This window comes from Podarcis melisellensis (genome assembly GCF_964234715.1).
Source record: "Podarcis melisellensis genome assembly, chromosome: 3".
Taxonomy (NCBI): Eukaryota; Metazoa; Chordata; class Lepidosauria; order Squamata; family Lacertidae; genus Podarcis; species Podarcis melisellensis.
Window position 1 is genome coordinate 25,102,571 of NC_138530.1, and position 21,897 is coordinate 25,124,467.

The 21,897-nt window shown below is 44.4% G+C and overlaps 1 protein-coding gene across 4 annotated transcripts in view; it reads left to right on the forward strand.

Annotated features, from left to right (window-relative positions):
* The first annotated feature begins 4,593 nt into the window (after window positions 1-4,593).
* TRAF5 (TNF receptor associated factor 5) overlaps window positions 4,594-21,897 on the forward strand; it is a 29,670-nt gene continuing 12,366 nt past the window's right edge. Inside the window, exons 1-2 of one of the 4 annotated variants that reach the window (XM_081904060.1) lie at window positions 4,594-6,307; window positions 20,267-20,494. In XM_081904060.1, the coding sequence (XP_081760186.1) occupies window positions 20,271-20,494 (224 nt within the window). In that variant the 5' untranslated portion in view covers window positions 4,594-6,307; window positions 20,267-20,270. Of the gene's footprint in view, window positions 6,308-6,736; window positions 6,854-13,257; window positions 13,416-17,740; window positions 17,927-20,266; window positions 20,495-21,897 lie in introns of those variants that run through there. The other 3 variants (XM_081904059.1, XM_081904057.1, XM_081904058.1) reach the window with 3 other exon arrangements.

Genomic DNA, 21,897 nt, shown 5'->3' on the forward strand with positions numbered 1-21,897 from the left:
TCTCTTGTTGCTAGAACTTCAGTATAAAGCAGGTTGGGTGCTGCCGCAAATATGGCAATTTTAGACTATCAAAACTGTAACTGGGCACTTGTGGGTGAGATAGGTATGTAGTGTAATATTGCTTTACATACGCTATTCCACACAGTAATGAAATGTTTAGCATTTGTAGTACTGAATATGTACATAGCAAAAATGTTGTCCTTTTTAAAAATTGTGTGCTTTCCAGATTATGTGCATACAGCTTGCACGTCCTGTTTTGGGTAGGGGGTTGTGTTAAGCAGTGTTTTTGCCTGGAAGAGTGATATGCTTGCTGCTTAATCAAAGAATTAAAGTTTCCAAGGAATCTGTGTCTATTTTTATGTACCTTGTAATGGTTTAAAATGTTTAGGGCCCATATACTGTGATTCTCTTCTAAATTCATTTATATTTTTTTAAAGATTAGAAATAAAACTATATGATTTTTCATTTGAAAAGGGTTTTCTTTTTTTGCCATACTATCTTTAAAAAAACAAAACCCTCCAGCTTAACTTTGTACCATTGCTACAAACCATAAACTATTCATTTTGGTTTACTTTTTGTCACTTTATGAAATGTAAAATGTTTGCACTCCCTTTAAGTTGGTCAGAGAAAATATTTCTTACATTGGTTTTGACAAATGTAACTTTACAGCTCCTTTTTATGTACAGTTTTTCAGTTACAATAAAGAAATATAAAAACTTTTAAATGAATGGCCGTTTTAAAGGCCCACATGTATATAAACTATTTCTGGGTTTGAGTGACTGGATGGAAAAGGGAGTTTGGGTTGCAACCCTATATTGCGGTTGCAAATGTCTACCTTTCAATTAACAAATTGAAATATCATATTCTTGATAGGTAATAGTACCATTTTAGTACAGTACCTTTAAAGAACCAGAGCCTTTTATATTGTGATGTGAGAGACAGTACATACTGTATATAGCTTTAGAGTTATGATCCCATAATTCAGAGAGGCTGGGAGCTTGGAGACTAGACACACTACTTTTAACACAGATGCAGTTAACGTATGTAATAGCAGAGCGTAAGAACAAATGAATCCTGCTATATTAGGCCAAAGGCCCATCTAGTCCATCATTCTCACAGAGGAGTACCTGAGTGCAAAAGCGCTCTCACTTGTGACCACCAGCAACTGCTATTCAGTTGGCACTGCCACTGGACAGTGGAGACGAACCCATAGGCGCCGACTCCATGGGGCCTGAGGGGGCCCGAGCCCCCTCAAAAATTTTATTGGGGGGGCTCCGCCCCCCCAAGAATTAAAAAATTTTTCGTGCGCCTTGGCTCACGCGGCCGGCGAGGGGAGCCCGGGCCGCGCGCGGCTGCTGCTGCCGCCGCCGTTTGTGGTCATGGCGGAGCTGCCGCCTAGGGAGGAGGGGAGAGGGGGCTGGCGGGGGGGGCAGGCGGTGAAGGGGGCTTGGCTGCTCTCTCTCTCTCTCTCTCTCTCTCTCTCTCTCTCTCTCTCTCTCTCGGTCTCTCTCTCTCTCTCTCTCTCTCTCTCTCTCTCTCTCTCTCGGGCTCTTCCCGCCCAGGGCTTGTGGGCATCTGCTCTGAGAGGAAGATGGAGGTGACTTCCCTTAAAGGTCATGGAATCATAGAGGTGGAAGGGACCCAAAGGTCATCCAGTCCAACCCCCAGCAATTCAGGACTCACAGCTAAAGCATCCCTGGCAGATGCCCTCCCCCCGACCTCTCCCTAAAAGCCCCTTCCCCTGTCTGACTGCTCTCACCACCAGAAAGGCCTTCCTAATGTTTTGTGGGAATCTCATTAAGCCTACAGAGCTATATATGCAAATGGATCTACTTATTCTTTCCCTTGAAGATACATTGATTCGTTTGTTACTGTGGTTTCGATCAATACTTTCCAAAGATCTTTACATTTGTCCATGCATGATCTTTGTCTGAAAGCTCATGGGTTGCAGGAGTTGTCATAGGAGGTTATATTTTTGTCCTTCCAACTGTTATGGAAATTACAGGGGGGGGCACATCTTTAAAGTTGTTAAATGTTGCAAATATTATGCCTGAATGTACCCTTTCAACTTGACAGATCAGGGAAGTTACCTAGATAAAATCCTGTAACACAATGTATCAGCCTTAATCATTTTGCAGATGTTAAGGGGGGGGCAGAGCCTGCAGCCACCATCCCTTTCCGGTGGGGAGGGGGCAGAGGAAAGACAGGAAGCTTTTCCCTGCAGAGTTAGACCCCTTGGCTGCATGGCCCTCGGGTCCCTTCAAACTCCTGGGCGTTTTGCTGGTGGGGGGCTGCGTGGGGGCCTGGGCGATGTCAGAAGAGGAAGCTTGCAGGCCTGGTTGTCTGTTGGGGGCAGCAGGAAGAGGCGGAGGGCAGGATGTGCAGCCCCTGCCTGGCTTTCCTGTGGGACCAAGGAAGCGGCTGGGGGGTGGGGGACTTGGCCGCTGGCCTTTGTTGCGGAGGTGGCAGTGTGGGAACGCCAGTCCCAAGGGCAGCCTCTGGGGTCTGGGTGCTGCTGCCTGTCTCTTGCCATGGACTTGGCGGGGGGGGGGCTGTGCTATTGGGCTGGCAGAGACTTAACGGGGGGCTGCCTCTCCCAGCCAAAGCTGACCCACAAAATTGCAACCCAGTGTGTGTGTTTGTGTGTGGGGGGAACCAGCCTGCGCAGGGTGAGCCCCGATGGGGCTCCTGGGCTCCTTCTGATGCATGAACATTGGAGGTTGTCCTTTACAGCTCAGCTCCCCAAGGGGCTCAAAGCCTCCCAAGTCCATTATCAGTCGGAGACGAATGAGTGGAAACTGGAAGAAAGGGGGAATCTTTATTTTTCTGTTGAAACAGAGCCCTCCTTCCCACTGACATTTGCAAGGAGGGGAGGACCCCAAACAAAGGTGTGCAGCAGCTTTGAAAGACTTTTCCGGCTCAACATCAGGAAGAGCTTTCTGACAATAAGAGCTGTTCAGACGGTCTCTGCTCCCTGGGAGAGGCTAGGTGGCCATCTGTCAGGGATGCTTGAGCTAAGATTCCTGCATTGCAGGGGGTTGGACTAGATGACCTTGGGGTCCCTTCTGTCTCTATGATTCTATGATTAGCATAATACAAGCATCTCAGGAAGAGGCATCTACCAACAGAAATCCAAGAGTGTGGCTTCTCTCCTGTCTGTCAAGGGACCTGCAGATGCTGATTGCCTTACTTGGCCAGTTCCTTAGGACTAGTACATACAGTCATACCTCGGGTTACAGATGCTTCAGCTTAAGCATTTTCAGGTTATGGATGCACTGAAACCCAGAAGTACCGGAATGGGTTACTTCCAGGTTTCGGCACTTGTGCATGCGCAGAAGCGCTAAATCACAACCTGTGTGTGCGCAGACGCAGCAATGTGAGTTGCGAACACTGCGGGTTGCGAACGTGCCTCCCACATGGATCACGTTCGCAACCCGAGCGTCCACTGTACCTTGGTTCTCGAACAGAATGCGTTCCGGGAGTCCATTCGACTCCCGGAACCATTTGAAAACCAGAGTGCGGCTTCTGCCAGAGGAGCCCCCTGCAGCCAATCGGAAGCCGCACCGGATGTTCGCCCTCCAAAAATCATTTGAAAACCAGAACACTCACTTCCGGGTTTCGATTGTTCAGAAGCCGATTTGTTTGGGAGCCAAGGTGCTCGGCTTCTCAGGTACAACCGAACCTGAGTCCTTGGGGGCGCTGCCTCCCCGGGCGGGAACGCTGCGGGTGCGCGAGGGAGGAGGGCGGCCCCCGGGTCTGGGAGAGCCGGGCTGCCGTGGCCGAGAGGGCTGCTCTGCTGGGCGCCGCTGACATTGGAACTTAGAAAACTTCCTGGGGCAGGACCCCGGTATGGGCCCCCCCAATATTTTTTATAAGTCGGCGCCCCTGGACGAACCTATCCATTGCGCCTACTAGCCATTGATGGTCTTCCCCATGAACCGGTCTGATCTTTTAAAGCCATCCAAATTGGTGGCCATCACTACCACGTGGAGCAAATTCCATAGTTCAACTATGTGCTGTGTGAATAAGTACTTTCTTTTGTCTGTCCTGAATCTTTCAACATTCGGTTTCCTTGATTGGCCTCAATTACAGTGGTACCTCGGGTTGCAAACACTTTGGGTTACAGACTCCGCTAACCCAGAACTTAACCTCAGGATGAGAACAGAAATTGTACAGCGGCAGCAGGAGGCCCCATTAGCTAAAGCGGTACCTCGGGTTAAGAACGTACCTCTGGAACAAATTAAGTACGTAACCAGAGGTACCACTGTACTAGTATGTCTATCCACTTTCTCCACACAATCCCATAATTTTATACTTCTATCATGTCCCCTCTTACCTTGTCTCTAAAAAGCCCCAAATATTTTAACCTTTTCTCTTTAGATAGAATTGTAGAGTTGGAAGGGACAAGGGTCACCTAGTCCAACTCCCTGCAATTCAGGAATTGCCCAGCGTGGGGCTTGAATCCACAATCCTGAGATTAAGAGTCTCATGTTCTACCTTCAATCTCCTTGATCTTTTCGGTTGCCCTTTCCTTCCAGCTCAACAATATCCTTTTTTGAGGTGAGAAAACATCTGCAGTGTTCCAACTGCAGTCAGTCCATAGTAATTGTAATGCATGAAAATTTGGCAACTTAATTTTCAGCCGCTTTCCTAATGACCCCTAGCCTTTGCATGCACACTCAGAAGGAAATCCCATTGAGTTCAATGGTACTTACTCCCTGGTGCCATGTGCACAAGACTGCAGCCTTTATTTTCAGATCTACTACATGACTTAAAAAGAACAATCTTTTTACGTAACTTCCTTAAATACAGTGGGACTTGCTTACAAATAAATACAAGCCTGAACAGCAGGCTAGAGAACCTCAGGCCCAGGGATTCAGTGAGGCCCCCACCTCAAGACTACTCTGGCTTTGCCCCTCACCAGCTCCACACCGCTTTGGAGTACTTTGTCTAGCTGGAATGTGTCCTTGAACTGTGACAGAATCTCCTGGTTGAAGAGATTTATGTTTATAGAAACCCCTTGATGTTTATGTGCCTAGGATGTTTATTCTGTACATACAAGCCAAATCTTACCACTTTTGCCTCTGGCCACAGGCAGCCTTGGCAGGCTGTCCGTGGAAAAGTTGCCCCCAAAGGGAATGTGCCCCTTAGCACAAGACCTCATTATCACTTCCTGTGGTGGAAGTTATTAGTTTCTATGCTACCCTTCATCTGAAGATCACAGTGGTTTGCAATATAAATACAAAAATCCATGCCATAGTAAAACAAAAAATATCCCATCCCAGTTTAAAAGACTATATAGATGGTTTAATTAACTAAAGGCCTGGGAGAAGATGGATGTTTTTGCCTGGTGCCTAAATATAACAGAATGAAGGTGCCAGGTGGGCCTACCTTGCTGGGCAGGAGCAGACTTTGGCAACATGCCACCCTGAAAAAGGTCCCCACCCTGAATATTTATTATTTTCACAATAATTCGTTACTTTTTAATGAATCTTCTCAACAAATATGGGTTTAAATGTAAATGCATATGTATAAATAGGGGCTTTTTGTTGTTTTGCACCCCTTAAATCCGGCGTTGTCAAGGGAGAGACTGAGCCAACGCCAAAAAGGCCCTTTTCGTGTGCTGCCACCCTCCGGACCTCTGGTGGAGGAGGCACACGAAGAAGGGCCTCCGATGATGATCGCAGAGTCCGAGTGGGTCGGTTCCTATTTAAACGTGCATTGGTATATGTTTTATTTTCTGCTGGCTCAGAAGGCCCAGCCAGTGCAGCGCTCTGCTCTCCCGGCGTCCCAACTGATGCAAAAGAGCAACTCGCAAGCAGGACGCGAGCGCAAGAGCGCGGTGTGTTTTCCTCCCTCGGGATTCCCACCCCCGGTTCCTCAAGAGGCACACTCGGGAAGAAAGCGCATCCAAATCGCCCTGGGAATCTAAGCGCGCTGGCTTGAGAGAAGAACAAGAACAGAACAGATTCGGTTTCCAGGCGGAGTCGCCACTTTGGGGCCGGGGAAGGAGGAAAGCCCCTTCCACTCTACCCCGCTCCTCTTCCCAGAAGGCAGCGTGACTCGTTCAGTTGCCATGAAACTGAAAGCCCCGGAGAGAAGGCGCGAGAGGGGGCGGCTGGCGGGGAAAGAGGAGGCCTGCTCTCGTCTCGGGAAACCGCGAGGCCTTTCCATGCACCTCCGTCTCCCAAGCGGCTCGGCAGCAGGAAAAAGTTCCCTCCGTCCAGCCGGGCTGCGGGAGGAAAGCGCTCTGCTCCCCGGGAACTACGCGGAGGCGCGCGCGCAGCTGCCTTGGCCGGCCGCCCCGGTAAGTCGGAAGGCGGCCGCCGTTCTGCGCACCGGGGAGTAAGCGCCGTGAAACTTAGTGGCACTTACTTCCGAGTAAACACGGCCGGGGAAGGGAGGCGGGCGGGTTGGCTGGAGCTCGCGCGCCTTTGTCCACTGAAGGCACCCGCGCGTGTAGGGAGGAGAACAAAAGAACAGCCGGGCATGCGAGGAACGTGCGAAGGGCCGGGACACGTGTACCCCGCCCACCACTCGCACCCGAAGGCAGTCGCCCTCTGAGGCGGAATAACAAAAGCTGTCCAAGGCATTCCGGCAGGAGAGGGGAGTGGTTCTCCCTGGGCGTTACAAAATAAAGGATATGTAGGCAGCAAAAGCCCCGAGCTGAGGGAGCTGCCGGGCTCCACCCAGTGGTAGGGCCGGCCCCGCGTGGGCGCCTACGTCAGCCCCGCGCCCCTCCCCGGTCCGCCGGGTTTGCTCCCCACGTGCTCCTGAGACGGAGCTCCGTTGCTATTGGCTTGCTTGGAGTCGACTAGAACAGCTGCTTGGGCGGACCCGGAGCGCTGCGTGAGTAAGTGCCTCAGTCTTGGGTTTCTCTCGAGAGGCGCGGGGAGGCTGCGGTGGAGGGACGGAAAGCGGGCGGGAGCTTGTGTGGCCTTTGAAGCCCCCCAAACGAGGACCTGAGAGGGGCGCCCCAGGTGAGTCAGGGTGGTGCTGTAGTTAGAGAATGGTCGAGAGTGGGTATTATTACCCAGCTACATGGCTTGCCTTTTAATTTAGTGTTCTGTTGCTTCCGGATGAGCTAGTGTCCGTTTGCTGTGAATGCTAGTCTACAGCGTTCGTGTCAATGCATAGCTGTCAACTTTCAGATTTGAAAATAAGGGATCAGCAGCCAGTGGCGTATCGTGGGGGGTGCAGGGGGGGCTGGCTGCACCGGGCACAACATCTGGGGGTTAGGGTTAGGGGGCGCAAATCCACGGGTTAGGGGGTGCAAATTACTTGCCTTGCCCCGGGTGCTGACAACCCACGCTACGCCACTGTCAGCAGCCTCACCTGTCCCGGGGACAATCTACGGGATATCTAACAATCCAGGACAGCAGCAGGAAGCAGCGGGGAACGGTGCTGGAATAAGGGAATTTCCCACCAAAAAAAGGGGGAGGTTGACAGCTATGTGGCATAGCTAATTTTGTATGTTTAGGTAGAAGCAAGCCCTATAGAACAAGGGGGGGGGGGATAGTGCTAAAATTGCATGCATGTAGTCTAATCTGACTCAGAAGTAAAAGCCCTTTAGGCTCAGTGGTACCTCCTCCCGGGTAAGTGTACTTAGATTTTGGTCTGGGCCAGAAACAGTTAAATAAACTTGTTTCCGACACAGGTTTGTTTGCACTGTCCCTCTTTTTCTGTTCAAGGGAACCTGACAGTTACTCAAAATGGTGGGTGTGAAGGCACCCTGCTCAAGGAACAAAAGCACTTTAGGAAGTTTGGAGGCTTTTCTGAAAAGAAAGGGAGAGGAAAAGGTCATCATCATTATCCACCATGTCTGTGGAATTCCATGTACAGTGGAATTCTGTACATGTCTGTGAGAGAAGCAAGTCCGGAGTTTAGTGGGACTGATCCTCAGCAAACTGAATATATCAGATTGCAGTAAAGGAATAACCCTTTATGTGGTGAGGTGGCCCATAGACAGATTAAAATAGTGTTCTAGAACCCTATGCAGAGATTTGATTTCTCTGTATAATCTCTGTGGAGCCATAACTATTTGTGTCGTTTGTTGTTGCAACCTGAGGTTGGAGTTCTTGGGCTCTGAGAGAATCTGCTCTTGCCCTGCTTCTCCACATGGCAGTAATTGCTTTATGAAAGTGAAATGTCACCTGTGTGGTGAATAGGCTTGTATGATGAGTTCTCTCCCGGGATGCAGGAAATCTTGGGAAAGATGGCATTGTGCTAGTAGGCAGGAGGACTTGGAATAACTTTATCTTTTTAGCTTTTGTAGACTTGTTTCTCAGTGGCCTCAACAATGTTAAAATTTCACAGTGTGATCCTATTATATATGTAGTAAGTCCCTGGGGCTTGCTGAGGCCATGTAAATAGGCACAGAGCTGCAGCCCTAACCTTGGTTCTGTTGAAAAGTGCCCACCTCAGTGTATAAAATAACATAAATGAAAATGCATTGAGGCAAGCTGTTAATTATGTATAAAGCTGAACATTCAAACTAGCACAATCTTCCAGATCATGTTATAAGGTCTGTGCAATTCACATGCTGCATTTTTTTCCTTTTTCAAATCCAAATGCACTGTAATTTACTGAATATTGCAAATGGGGCTTTGTGAGATTCAAGGGGAATAGGACCAGCGGCATCAATTTAAAAACCCCAGAGAGCAAGAAGCGAATGACAGCTGCTGTGAATGTTTCTTGACAAATTAGGCTCATGTTGCAGATTGGGGAAAATCTCTGAAACCATTAGGTTGCTGTGTTTTGTGTACACCTAAATATGGTATTTGTACTGGATTATAGTCATTCAGGAAATATTAAAGACTTTATTGGCCATTGGCTGTCTCTGTCTGTGGTTAGCATTTGCATTTCTTCCAGGAGACAAGAATCAGTATTAACTTTTGATGACAGAAGGGTACATGAAGGAATTCATCTACTTTGGGAAAACATAAGCTGTAAATAAAGCAAGTCCAGAATAGATCGTGCTGTAATGGAAAATCTATAATTTTCTTTATCAAATCATGATTCTTGTGGTACTGCATATGAGGGTTTGGAGTTAGCACACTGAGATGGGGAAATAAGGTCCCTGAGTACCAGCGGTTCACACACTCTGAATCCCTGGGCAGCAATGTTACTTCATGTAGGAAAAGGCTATATATACATCTACTTTTGGTAAACAGACTCTTTATAAATGGAGCTCACCATCAGTCAAATAAATTCAGTGTGTCATTACCCTTCTCCCTCAAATAAGGAGCTGTTTGCAGCTCAAAATGCATTGGAGCTCTTTAAAGGGCTTCAATAAAAAGCTATTTCCTGCTCTTGCTTTGAGTTGTTTTCTCCTACATTGGTAAATGAAAGTCTGTAATCTTAGTAGCAGATCGTGGCTCTCATGGGGTGAGGCGTTGCAGGTTAGATGAGAGCTTCCGGACTCTAGTGAGGCATCCAGTGTCGTGTAATAGTTAGAGTGCCGGGCTAGAACCTGTGAGGGTCGGGGGTTCAAATCCCCACTTGGCCATTAAGCTCAGTGGGTGACCTTGGGCCAGACGCTGCCTCTCAGACTAAGCTAACTCATAGAGCTCCTTGGAGAGAAAGGTGAGATGGAAATGCAAATTATTATTTTTTTAAGAGGGAGCGGGTGGCGCTGTGGTCTAAACTGCTGAGCCTCTTGGGCTTGCTGGTCAGAAGGTTGGCAGTTCGAATCCCGCGACGGGGTGAGCTCCCATAGCTCTGTCCCAGCTCCTGCCAACCTAGCAGTTTGAAAGCACAACAGTGCAAGTAGATAAATAGGTACCGCTGCGGCAGGAAGGTAAACAGCGTTTCCGTGTACTCTGGTTTCCGTCACGGTGTTCCGTTGCACCAGAAGTGGTTTAGTCATGCTGACCACATGACCCGGAAAGCTGTCTATGGACAAACACCGGCTCCCTTGGCCTGAAAGCGAGATGAGCACCACAACCCCATAGTCGCCTTTGACTGGACTTAACCATCCAGGATTCCTTTACCTTTACCTTTATCTTTTTACCTTTTACCACTTTTCACCATATAGAAAACAGTGCTCAGTATAATTCAATTGTCAGCTGCTTGAGAACATAGTTGACTTTTTTGCAAGCTTCCATCCTGTATTAAATTTTTATTTAATAACTACTTCAGGGTCCTAGATATTGGTGGGTGAAACATCTGCATTGTTGTTTGGGGAATCATAAGATTTAGTCCAATATGTAAATTTTGCTACGCATTGTCTGCCATTTGCAGCTTTGCATTATATTACTTTTACCACATCATTACTAATTTACTGTTTATTGAAACATGTGCCTTCCTCTGCTTCAGACAGGTTTACTCATTTTCATAGAATCCATTCTTCTTGTAATAAAGACTGAAGAAGTATGTGTAAATAAAATGTTTCCAAGATGAGCATTTTAAAAAAGAAAATTGTGTAATACCAATCTCTTGTATGAAATGCTTAAGATAAAGTGATGAGTTTACAGGAACCTAGATCCAAAATCGGGTGGGAGGAACATTAAAATCAAGAAATAGTGGAGAAAAAAATATTTTCTCGCTGCCTTCTCTTGTATTTAAAGAAGTCAGAGAGACAATAAATGTACATGGGTGGTATTTTTGTGATGTAATTGGTACTGTTTCTTGAAGCAATAGAGCTTTGAGCTGAAATCCTGAACATGCTTGCTTTGAAGTAAGTATCGCTGAAACAAATACTGCTTGCTTAACACTAATGGACTGAGCAGATAACTGTAAGTGAAGCCTGTGGGTGAGCCTGAGATAATTGATACCGCCACACCAAGTAGTAGGAGAAGCTTGATCATCAAGTAAGAACCTTAAAGATAATGCTTGTGTGCTTATTTTGGTCATGACCTCTACCCACTTATTATTGTAAAATGGTGAGAACTTCACAACACATGGAGCACATAGAGTTGAGATTCATATAAATTAAATGAAGCTACATAAGAGAGGTGATGGATAGATGAAGAGCGACCTGAGTGAGAGACAGGCCAGAGTGGGTTTTCCTCAAGATGTGAGGCTAAGGAAGGGGAAGCTGGGAAGACTACTTATTTGAACAGTGGTACCTCCGGTTACAGGCGCTTCAGCTTACAGACTCCACTAACCCAGAAATAGTACCTCGGGTTAAGAACTTTGCTTCAGGATGAGAACAAAAATCGTGCGGTGGCAGTGGGAGGCCCCATTAGCTAAAGTGGTACCTCAGGTTAAGAACGGACCTCCAGAATGAATTAAGTTCTTAACCCGAGGTATCATTGTATGTGGATTGAAGATTAAGGGAAAAGCTATAACAGAAGGCTATATGCTTTATTGACACTGGTAGCTCTGTGGTCTAAACCGTTGCTCTGTCCCAGCTCCTGCCAACTTAGCTGTTCGAAAGCATGCCAGTGCAAGTAGATAAATAGATACCGCTGTGGCAGGAAGGTAAACGGTGTTTTTGTGCGCTCTGGTTTCCTTTAAGGTGTTCCGTTGCACCAGAAGCGGTTTCATCATGCTGACCACATGAGCCGGAAAGCTGTCTGTAGACAAATGCCGCCTCCCTCGGCCTGAAAGCGAGATGAGCGTCACAACCCCATAGTTGCCCTTGACTGGTCTTAACCATCTATGGGTCCTTTACCTTTACACTTTTATATGCTTTATTATGATTATTACTATTATTATTGATGTTACTTTTAATGTTTCTTATCTCTCTCTGTTCTTTTTCTCTTTCTTTCCCTGTTCTGTCTTCTTCATCTTTTTGATTATGTTTGTTCTAGATACTATTTTAATGTATTGTGAAAACCATAATAAAAAAAATTGGTTGGGGGGAAAGATTCATATGAAACAACAGAATAAAGGTATACAGAAGATAAGCAACAATTGGGATACTCGTAACCTTTTAATATATTTTAATGCTTGATGCATCTAGTAGCAACATTTGAGACTTAAGCTAATGGCATCATTTTATGTGCCTCGTTCTGATGTTTTCCTCCTCCTGCCCACCCACTGACAAACTGAAAATAGCAATACTTCTAAACTGGGGGTGTGGGTTCATTTTAAAAATGAACTTCTGAAGAAAGTCAGTAATGAAGCAGTAATGGATGGTTTGTAGTTGACCAAGGTGTAATAAACAGGAACTGTTCTACTGTTCCTTTACAGGGAGGTGGTTCTTTCAGAGTTTCTTTTACAGCTTGCTTTTTTAAAAAAAAAAAAACCAACATAAAGACTCGTAATTATGGTGCTGTGACTAAAACCATTGTATGAAATGGAGTAATCTTGAGAGAATAAAAAAGAATCAAGTAAGTCTTTTGGAGGAAACTGTGTTCATTGTAGGAAGAACTATGAGTACCTATCGAACCCCTGAAGGGAATAACTAAAGATGTATTGTTCCTGATCAAGAATAGGAAAGGGGGAAAATGCATTGTTTCAAATGTTTTTAGTATGAAACATTCTAGGGGCATGGTTGACTGATTTCTGCTTTCCAGTGTTTTAATAGCCTTTAATCATATTCATCAGTATTATTTTTCTAGAAAAAGAGGTGCTCACCATAAACACCTCCCTCTTTCTCTTAGAATGGCAATGGCGCCCACTTGAGAGGTGCTGGAACTGAGTTCCGGTGACTTCCAGCTGGAAAAAAGACCTGATATTGATTGATTTAGAATGTTCCAGGTGCTTACAGTTCAGGGTGTGATAGTTAAATAAGGCAAAAAGTGTTGTGTGAACAGGTTTGGACTTTTTAGGATGCTTAACCATTACTCGGGAACAATGTGTGATATTTGGTGTTAGTCAGACTTGGAGCAGGCCTGTTGAAATGAATCAACAAGTCAATTGCTCGAGTCTACTCTGAATATGACTAAAATATATTAACTCAGTTTTGTAATATAACGCCTGTAGATTGCCAGATTATATTTCAAGAGCACACATCTTCAAGTTCATGGTTTTTCTTATAGAATGGCTTTAGATCTAACATATATGCAGAGTTTTCCAGGATATAAGCTCTCCTGTAGAGGGTTCCTCTTTTCCTTTATCTTTTCACCATAAATACAGGCTTGATCCAGCTCAAACTAAGTGTTTGAGCTGGATCTAAAACTAAACATAACTAAAAATTATGTAGGGGACATGTTCTGGATGCCTGTGCACATAAGCAAAAATTGCGCAAGTAAGGAGCACTCTCTGAGCATCCTTTAAAAGCTACCTCTGCCGCTCTCCCTACAATCTGAACCAAAAATATTGTATCCAAAAATACCCATAACTAGAACTGAACCTCTGGGGCAGGTTGGAGGACACTTGGAAATGCAGCTGTTGCTGTGCTACCATGCACGTCACCTGTTAAGCAGAGAGGCTGCGCCTCCAGTCTCTTCAAGTCCCTCTCTGCCTTCACTGACATCCTCATTGGGCTCCATCAGGACTCTCCAGCACTCTTCTGCCATTTCCAGGTTTGAACTGAATTAATTATTTCCCAGTGTCGTGTGTATACGCAGTAGCAACCGGTGTGTGTGTGTGTGTGGAACACCTGTGCTTGTATTGCTCACGTGAAAATCAAACCGGATTTCAGTGCACTCAGAATTGGTTTTCTTGCTCTTTGAGCTTACTCATCTTGGTATCCATTTATTACAACCATGGGTTCATTTGAGGTAAAGTAAAGCGAATCGGAATGATCGAGATTAGAGCTTTCTGCCAATAGGAAAGTGATTTCTGTGAACCGCCCTAAGACCTCCAAGTATATAAACCCAATAAATAATAATAATAATTCACCTGTCCGGCTTAGCTAGTCTTCACAGCCTTCTCCTTTGCATGAGGATTTTGTCTGGGGTCTCTCTGTCTCCCTTCTGCTTCGCTTGTCAGGTGAACAGAGCAGGAGCAAAGTAGGAAGGTGTGTCTAGGGCAGGGGTCAGCAACCTTTTTCAGCCATGGACCAGTCCACTCTCCCTCAGACCATGTGGTGGGCCAGACTATATTTTGTCTGGGGTGGGGGTGGGGAATGAACAAATCCCTATGCCCCACAAATATCCCAGAGATGCATTTTAAATAAAAGGACATTCTGCTCATGTAAAAACACGCTGATTCCCGGACCATCCGTGGGCCAGAATGAGAAGGCGATTGGGCCGGATCTGGCCCCCGGGCCTTAGGTTGCGTACCCCTGGTCTCGGAGGAAGAGACAGGGTTAAGTACGCCAAAGTAAGAAGAATGAACCTGTCAACCCAGTGTGCAGCAGCTGTGAAAAAGTTAAGAGATTAGGAGAGGGGCTGAAAATGAACAGCTAGTATCATAATTCGGCTATACAAGTCTATGGTTTGTCCAGACTTGGGATGCTGTGTTCATTTATGGCTGCCATACCTCTAAAAAGGTATTGCAGAGTTGGGAAAAGTGAAGAGAAAGACAACTCTCCTATGAGGGAAGGTTACCATGCCTGGAGCTTTTTCGGGGAGGATGGGGGGATAGGTTGGAGATGTGGGAAATTATACACATGGCGTGGAGAAAATGAGTACGAAGAAGTCGCCCCCTCATAATACCAGAGCATGGAGTCATCCAATTGAAAGCCCTTTTAAGAAATGCACAATATGCTTCTACAGTCTGGAAAATATTTGACAAATTTTTATGGCTTCCTTGTTAAAGAGCTATCTTTAATTGTTTATACTTGGTCAGGATGCTAGATGAGTACATGCAGTTCTGTATATCAAATTGGTGTGTGCCTTTATGCAATCTTCTTGCAGCTTGCCTAAAAAGGGAGAAATACGATGAAAACCTATTTAAGATGCAGAATGGAAGCATCAAGCAATCTGCAAAGGGAGGCAAATGTGCAAATTAAAAGCTTAGATGAAAGTTTGTTTGATTTTAAAAACCTCAATAGCTTTCCTAAAGATGGGGGGATACTGATATTCAAAACTCTGAGTGAGAGATAGCATAGGGGTTTTTGAATACAGGCCTTATCCATTGTTAAGTAGGCACTAGCAGCCTAGTAGTACTCTTACACTGTATTGATTGATAACATTTTTAAACTACGCTGCTTAAGTGCCCTCCCACTTGAATGCTACATTTACTTTTTGACTTCTTACAAAGTTAAAACACCATTCTCTCTAGACTTCATACCATGATATTGGGGTCTCCATTATCCCTTTCGGGCTGATTGTGTGCCCTTATCATTCTTTATAAACAAATAACTATTGTTCAGTACTATTTTTGTAATTCGCACCTGACGGTTGTTCAGAAGTCCACATGTTCTTGATTTCACATCTGTTCCAGTAATCATTTCCATCTCCGTCCTTACTGATGTAGCACACTGTGTGCAAACCGAGTCTTGTCTGTTTCCTTCCTATTTCCTTTGATTAAAGTCTGCAAGGCACTGATAGCAGTAGGATACATTGAAAGGTAAACAACTTAAATGATTACTACCTGTTTCTCATTTGTCCAGATTTATTGGACCCAGACCCTGTTTAATCCCTGGGGCTTTCCCTGGGGCTCTTCTCAGAAGAGGAGACATTTATTGGCAGTGTGCCTAGATATGAATTTTTATAAAAGGTTTCCCATAAAGTGCTTCGCTGTGGGTGAAATTGACTGGGACAGCAGTTCTCAATCTTTTTCTCCCCGTGGACCTCTTGGAAATTGCTGTGTGCCTTGGTGAATCACTTAAAGCTTTTGTCTTCAATGCCAGCATCATCAGCAAACCAGCAACATATTATGAGAATTGCAGGGTCTGGGTCAGGCTGCTGAAAAGAGATATTTAGGAGGAAATTGATAGACTGCACTACTGCTGTATTATGAAAATGATCTCTCTCGATGCCGAAACCGCCCGCCCCCCTCCCCCAGATGGTGCAAAAAAAGGATCATGGGACCTATCTAGCCTCTTCCATAAATCCAGCCCAGCAGTGGTCAAAACTTCCTGAGCTCTCCATTGTCAGAAAAGAAAAGAGCAGGGGCAAGGATGGATTTACCTGATAGTTATGGTGACCACTGTTCACTATAGCAGCTTGCCCTAAAATATGAGAAGAGAGACTAGAGGTGCATTTTGAATACAAGGAATACTAGGGAAACCTTTGAACCTGGAAGGAAAAGGTTCTTGGCAGATTGACTTGCAGAAAAAAAAATTCTTTTGGGCCTGTCTAAATCGACAGGGTGAGCTCCCGTTGCTCGGTCCCTGCTCCTGCCAACCTAGCAGTTCGAAAGCACGTCAAAGTGCAAGTAGATAAATAGGTACCACTCCGGCGGGAAGGTAAACTGTGTTTCCGTGCGCTGCTCTGGTTCGCTAGAAGAGGCTTAGTCACATGACCCGGAAGCTGTACGCAGGCTCCCTCGGCCAATAAAGTGAGATGAGCGCCGCAACCCCAGAGTCGGCCACGACTGGACCTAATGGTCAGGGGTCCCTTTACCTTTAAATGCTTAGTACAAAAATTCAAGCCTGTCCTTAGAGGCTTGCTAAAGCAATACAAACTTTTGCACAAGTCCACCTTTTCTGAATTCTCATGCCATCGTCATCTTTTCGTTCTAACTTTTTAGTGGTGCTTTTCTTGACCTTTATTTTTTTAATTCTGCAAGTAGCCTTAAGTGCTTTGCACTTGCTGTTTACTACTCTGAGTTCATGGGGAAAGTGGATTATTAATTTATTCATTTTAAAATGGGTGTAATGATGACTACTCTTATGTAACTGAGAATAATACAAAAGTGACAAGCATATCAAAATAATTGTTGGTTGCTTTTTTTAAAAAAAAAACCAAACCCCACACAGTTTAATACAATAATGCAATGCCTCCTTTACAGAAGTATCATAGCACCTCATTGTAGGAATTTACTTACAGGCTTGTCCTCTTACCCTACTTAGAGAATAACTCTAAAGCCAACAGAGAAACATGTGGATTCCCATTAACAAAAACACTTTTGTCTGATTTACCTGGCCTGCAGTAGAAGGGGCAATTGCATGCATGACAGCACGCACTGAGGTGCAATTCAAATACATGGCAGATTGCTCATATGACAGCTTTGCCAAATCACTGTTTGCTGGATTAGTGGTACAGTAGGTGCTAATTTTGATTTGTGTGTCTGAGCCATATGAAAGATTACACAATTAAAAAAACAACAGTTATTCTTCCCTTGGGAAATCATGGTTTCAAAAATATATAACTATTGGCAATGAAGACGTAGCCCCCTGGTTTTCATTAGTTAGTCCAAACCTTTACTTAGGATAGTAAACCCAGTTTATATTCTGCCGGCTTGAATATGTTCAGGGTTGCCACTGCAAATTTCTCTTTCATATCTTTGGGGGGGGGGGAGATAAAGGTAAAGGACCCCTGGACGGTTAAGTCCAGTCAAAGGTGACTATGGGGTTATGGCACTCATCTCACTTTCAGGCTGAGGGAGCTGGCGTTTGTCCGCAGACAGCTTTCCGGATCACATGGCCAGCAGGACTAAACCGCTTCTGGTGCAACGGAACACAGTGACAGAAGCCAGAGCGCACAGAAACGGTGTTTACCTTCTCACCGCAGCGGTACCTATTTATCTACTTGCACTGGCGTGCTTTCAAGTTCACTCCGTCGCAAGCCCAAGAGGCTCAGTGGTTTAGACCACAGCGCCACCCGCATCCATCTTTGTACCATCCTTGAGTTGTGTAGGAAGGAACGCTTTCACCCTTCCAGTCATCCACACGTTTCGCTTGCTCTGTGCTATCCCTTTTTGACACAGTAGAATTCACATAAAAGACAAAAATATCCTGTTTTCAGATTCTCAGCAATCAAGTTATTTTAGAATAAAAGCACACCAAATTTCAGCATTCTGCCTGTGCAAGTTTCTTAGCAGTTTTGACATTTCCAAGAATGAGTCATTCCTAAATATCTTCAGTGTGTTCAGCTGTTATGCAAGGCACCACAGAATTTCAGGCTGTTCACACTTACCCGGAAGAAAACCCCCATAAGCACACTGGGGTTGACTTTGGAGTAAATGTGCATATGATTATATGGTAAGTTTTTGAATGCTGTATATGCTCAACTCCCAGTTAAGTGCAAGTTCCTTGCATTTCTATAAAAGGTTTTTAATGTATATATAACAAAAGGAAGCAAAAACTGAAATAACAAAAACTGAGAAGTCCTTACATAAAAGAAAACAAAAACTGTGCAGTAATTGGAGCAAGAAAATGTTTTCTTATGTTGGTATGTTCTCTCATCTTAAACTCTGTGCACAACTCTTATGGGAATACGTAATACCATCATTAATTTAAAAATGTAGCTCCAACGTGAAGCTCCTTTTTAGGAGCTGCGGAGCTCTTGATTTCCATGTCTCTAATGTCTATAAATATGCAAGAACTCAAGAACCACTTCTGCTGTTTTTGTAAATAACACGCATCTTGTTTGTTTGTTACAATATGGAAATCACAGACATGGGGAGCAGAAAAGAAGAAATAAGCACTAATTGGTATTAACCATTAGAAAAACAGCAGCAAATTAGGGAGTGCTAGAAAAAAAATAAAGCCAAAGCAAATGCTGTACATTATATTCTTTGTTCCTTTTTAGCTTGTGTAAAAATGCACGTTTTGAATTTAGCCTTAATCATGTTAAAACAATGCAGTGCTTTAAACATGAAGCATTCTTAATATGCAGTGTCCCTACAGCAGTTTGTTTTAATTCATATTGGGGAAAGGTAATTAGACTCTGGATTTTTAATGAGGCATTCAAAGGAATAATTAGCAGTGTTCCTCAACCCTTAAAAAAAAGAGAAATTAAATTTGCCCTTTAAAAAAAGCCTTACTTTTGTTTGTAGGTCTAGTGCTGTGTGGGTTTTTTTGTAATAGTGATCACATTATGGGTGTTTTTAGCTTCCTGGGCTGTGCAAAGGCATTTAGCATATAAGCTGAACTGCAGCAAATGTTTTCCTCTGCAGGTTTATTTAGCAACCTCAACCAATCAAGTACCTAAAGCTTGGCAAGCTGTCCATCGCACCCCAAAACACAACTGCATCTGATTTGTAGCATAAAATGTTTCTTAATTGACCTGAATACACAGGCTACCATGCTACTTCTCTGGAGTAATTTGGTACCATGTTTAGAATTTTTTTGTTGTTGTTGTTAGTTTCTGAAGGTGTCTGTTAAGCCTGTGATGGATTTTTGCAAAGGAAAATCCCTGTTCATTTCCTTCAGGCAGAAAAAGCAAGGAGGAGGAGTGGTCTGGGATTTGAGTTACTTGGGAGTCAGCTTGCTAGTTGCTGAAGGGAAAAAGTCCCTTACTCCCTTCCAGCCTTATACCGTATTTTTTGCTCTATAAGACTCACTTTTTCTCACTTAAAAAATAAGGGGAAATGTGTGTGCGCCTTATGGAGCGAATGCAGGCTGCACAGCTATCCCAGAAGCCAGAACAGCAAGAGGGATCGCTGCGCAGTGAAAGCAGCAATCCCTCTTGCTGTTCTAGCTTCTGAGATTCAGAATATTTTTTTCTTGTTTTCTTCCTCCAAAAACTAGGTGCGTCTTGTGGTCTGGTGCATCTTATAGAGCGAAAAATACGATATTTCTTCACAGTAGGAGCATAGGAAGCTGCGTTACACTGAGTCAGTCTGTTGGTCCATCTCATAGAATCATAGATTCTATGCTCAGTTTGTGTTTACATATGCAGACTAGTGGCTCTCTGGGCACAGAGGAAATCTCCAACCCTACTTAGAGATGCTGGATATGGATCTCAGGACCGCCTGTGTGCAAAACAGATGCTCTTCCACTGGACTTGCTTCCTTTCCCCTAAATGAGGAAGTCTCATTAAGGAACACCGGCAACCTACAACCCGGCTAATGTAGAAGCTGAGAGCGTGAGCTATGCAGTCCCATTCAAATCCCATCTCTGAGGTGCCCAGTCCCTGTCAGTGTTGAATGACATTTTAAGAAGATAGTGATGTAGAACAGTGTGTGTGTGGTGTTTTTTTAAAGAACCACTTGTGTGTGGAAAGTTAAATGCCATATGTTACGACTTGGGTTTGAGGCAGGAAACGTATAAAAGTATAAGCATAGAGCATTTGCTTCCTGTCTTACACATTTGAACTCTGTGTCCTTTGAACGCAAACTGAAGAAAATGTGCATATATATATATATATATATATATATATATATATATATACACACACCCTGCTAACGTCTGAGTGATACTGTAAAACATACACCCTGGGAGAATAAATTAGTTCAGACCCATTCAAATATAGGCAAGGATTAAGGACCACAGAAATCAAAGAGGGTGTGCTTCTTTTCCCCTCACATCTTGAGATGTGAGGAAAGTATAATGATAGGTTCTCAGCTAGCATCAGTCTCTTCATTCTTGTCTTTGTAGCTCTATGCCCATGGCCGCTGAAGACCTTGCAGGCAACTTAGCAAATCTCTACATTCGGCAGAATTCTACCAGTGCCATTTCCTTAGACTTTGAGCCTAATGCCGACTATCAGTTTGTGGAAATTGTAGAAGAACGATACAAATGTGCCTATTGCCACCTGGTCCTTCACAATCCTCACCAGACGGGATGTGGGCACAGATTTTGCCAGCGTTGCATAGTCTCTCTGAGGTAAGAAATGTCCCTTCCTTCTCTTAACATTCAGATCCAAACCCTCCCTTTCCATCCCTGAAAACTATGTAAATTGTGTTTGTGTGTGGTGGTTGGGGAACAGGATTCCATTTTGGGAGACCATTTTGGCAGGCGAGTAGTGCTGCCCACCTGTCAGTCACCTGGCAGCACCATAATGTCAGGTGACCCAACTTCAAAGGAAATAATCGTGTGCTCCTGATTCTTCCTCTGCCGGAAAGCTTGAACTCGAGCTGTGCTTCAAAGGAAGATCCCTACTGCAAAAGCAGTGTTTGCAGCCACAAATTCTGGATTGGCTACACTCAGGAATTCCTAAGTGAATTGGATCCCAGCATTATCTTGGGTGTGGGTTGATGGATGTGGCTTGGGAAAACAGATTTGTGGGCCACATGAGGACCCCAGCCAAGCCTAGTTGTTCCTGCAACTCCACAAGCAATGTGAACAGCACATTACTATAATCCTAAGGTATGTTAGTTTTCCTCTTGCTTTAGTCAACACATTTTCCCAGGGCAGCTTTTTAATTTTTTTGTGGACATCTGAGGCATGAGCAGTGCAATATTAAAACATTCTGAAATCCCATTAACTTCAACGGAGGCCCTTTAAACACATACTTCGCTCCTCAGTAAAACAAATGGGGATTGGATACACTTTTGTCTGGTTCACGTCCATATGTTAGATGCGTTGTGATCTTAAATAAGGCTTCTTATTGCAGCTTCCCATAGAAGCTGGTGGGTTTTTCTTTCTGGGAAGTCCCTCTTTCCAACGCTTGAAAAATTGTAGCAGTGATATAAAAATGCTACAGGCTTGGTGTGACTTTGCCATAGAGAAGAGATGTAGAAAAATGAAACTTTAACTCTGTCTTGTAAAAGCACCCTTTTGATTCACTAAGTTTCACTTCAGAGTCATACTGGTTTCTTCCTTTCTGAAATGCCTACACAGTTACTTTCTAGAGTGAAATTGAGATGCTGTAATTCTAAAGTGTCACTTAACCGTTCGATCATATGCTTGTCTACTTGGAAGTAATTCCCATTTGTTTCCATTAAGTTTACTCCCAAGATAACAGGGTATGGGATGGCAGCCTAATGCTGCACGACTGAGCACATTTACATGGAAGTAAGAACCTCTGAGCACTAAATAAATATGCATAGGATTGTGTTGTGTGGGTTTTAAGACTTATTGATGAGAAAGAAATAATTGACGTACCATGCCCTGGGATCAATAGTGTGGTGTAGGTTTAAATGAAATAAATAAGAAGCAGCCCTTGCTTAATGACTTACTAGTTTCCTTTGTTTATATCTGATCTATAACATAGTTTAACACTGGGTGGGGAGCCTACAGCCTTCCATGTGTTGTTCTCCTACAATTCCCATCATTCCTGACCACTG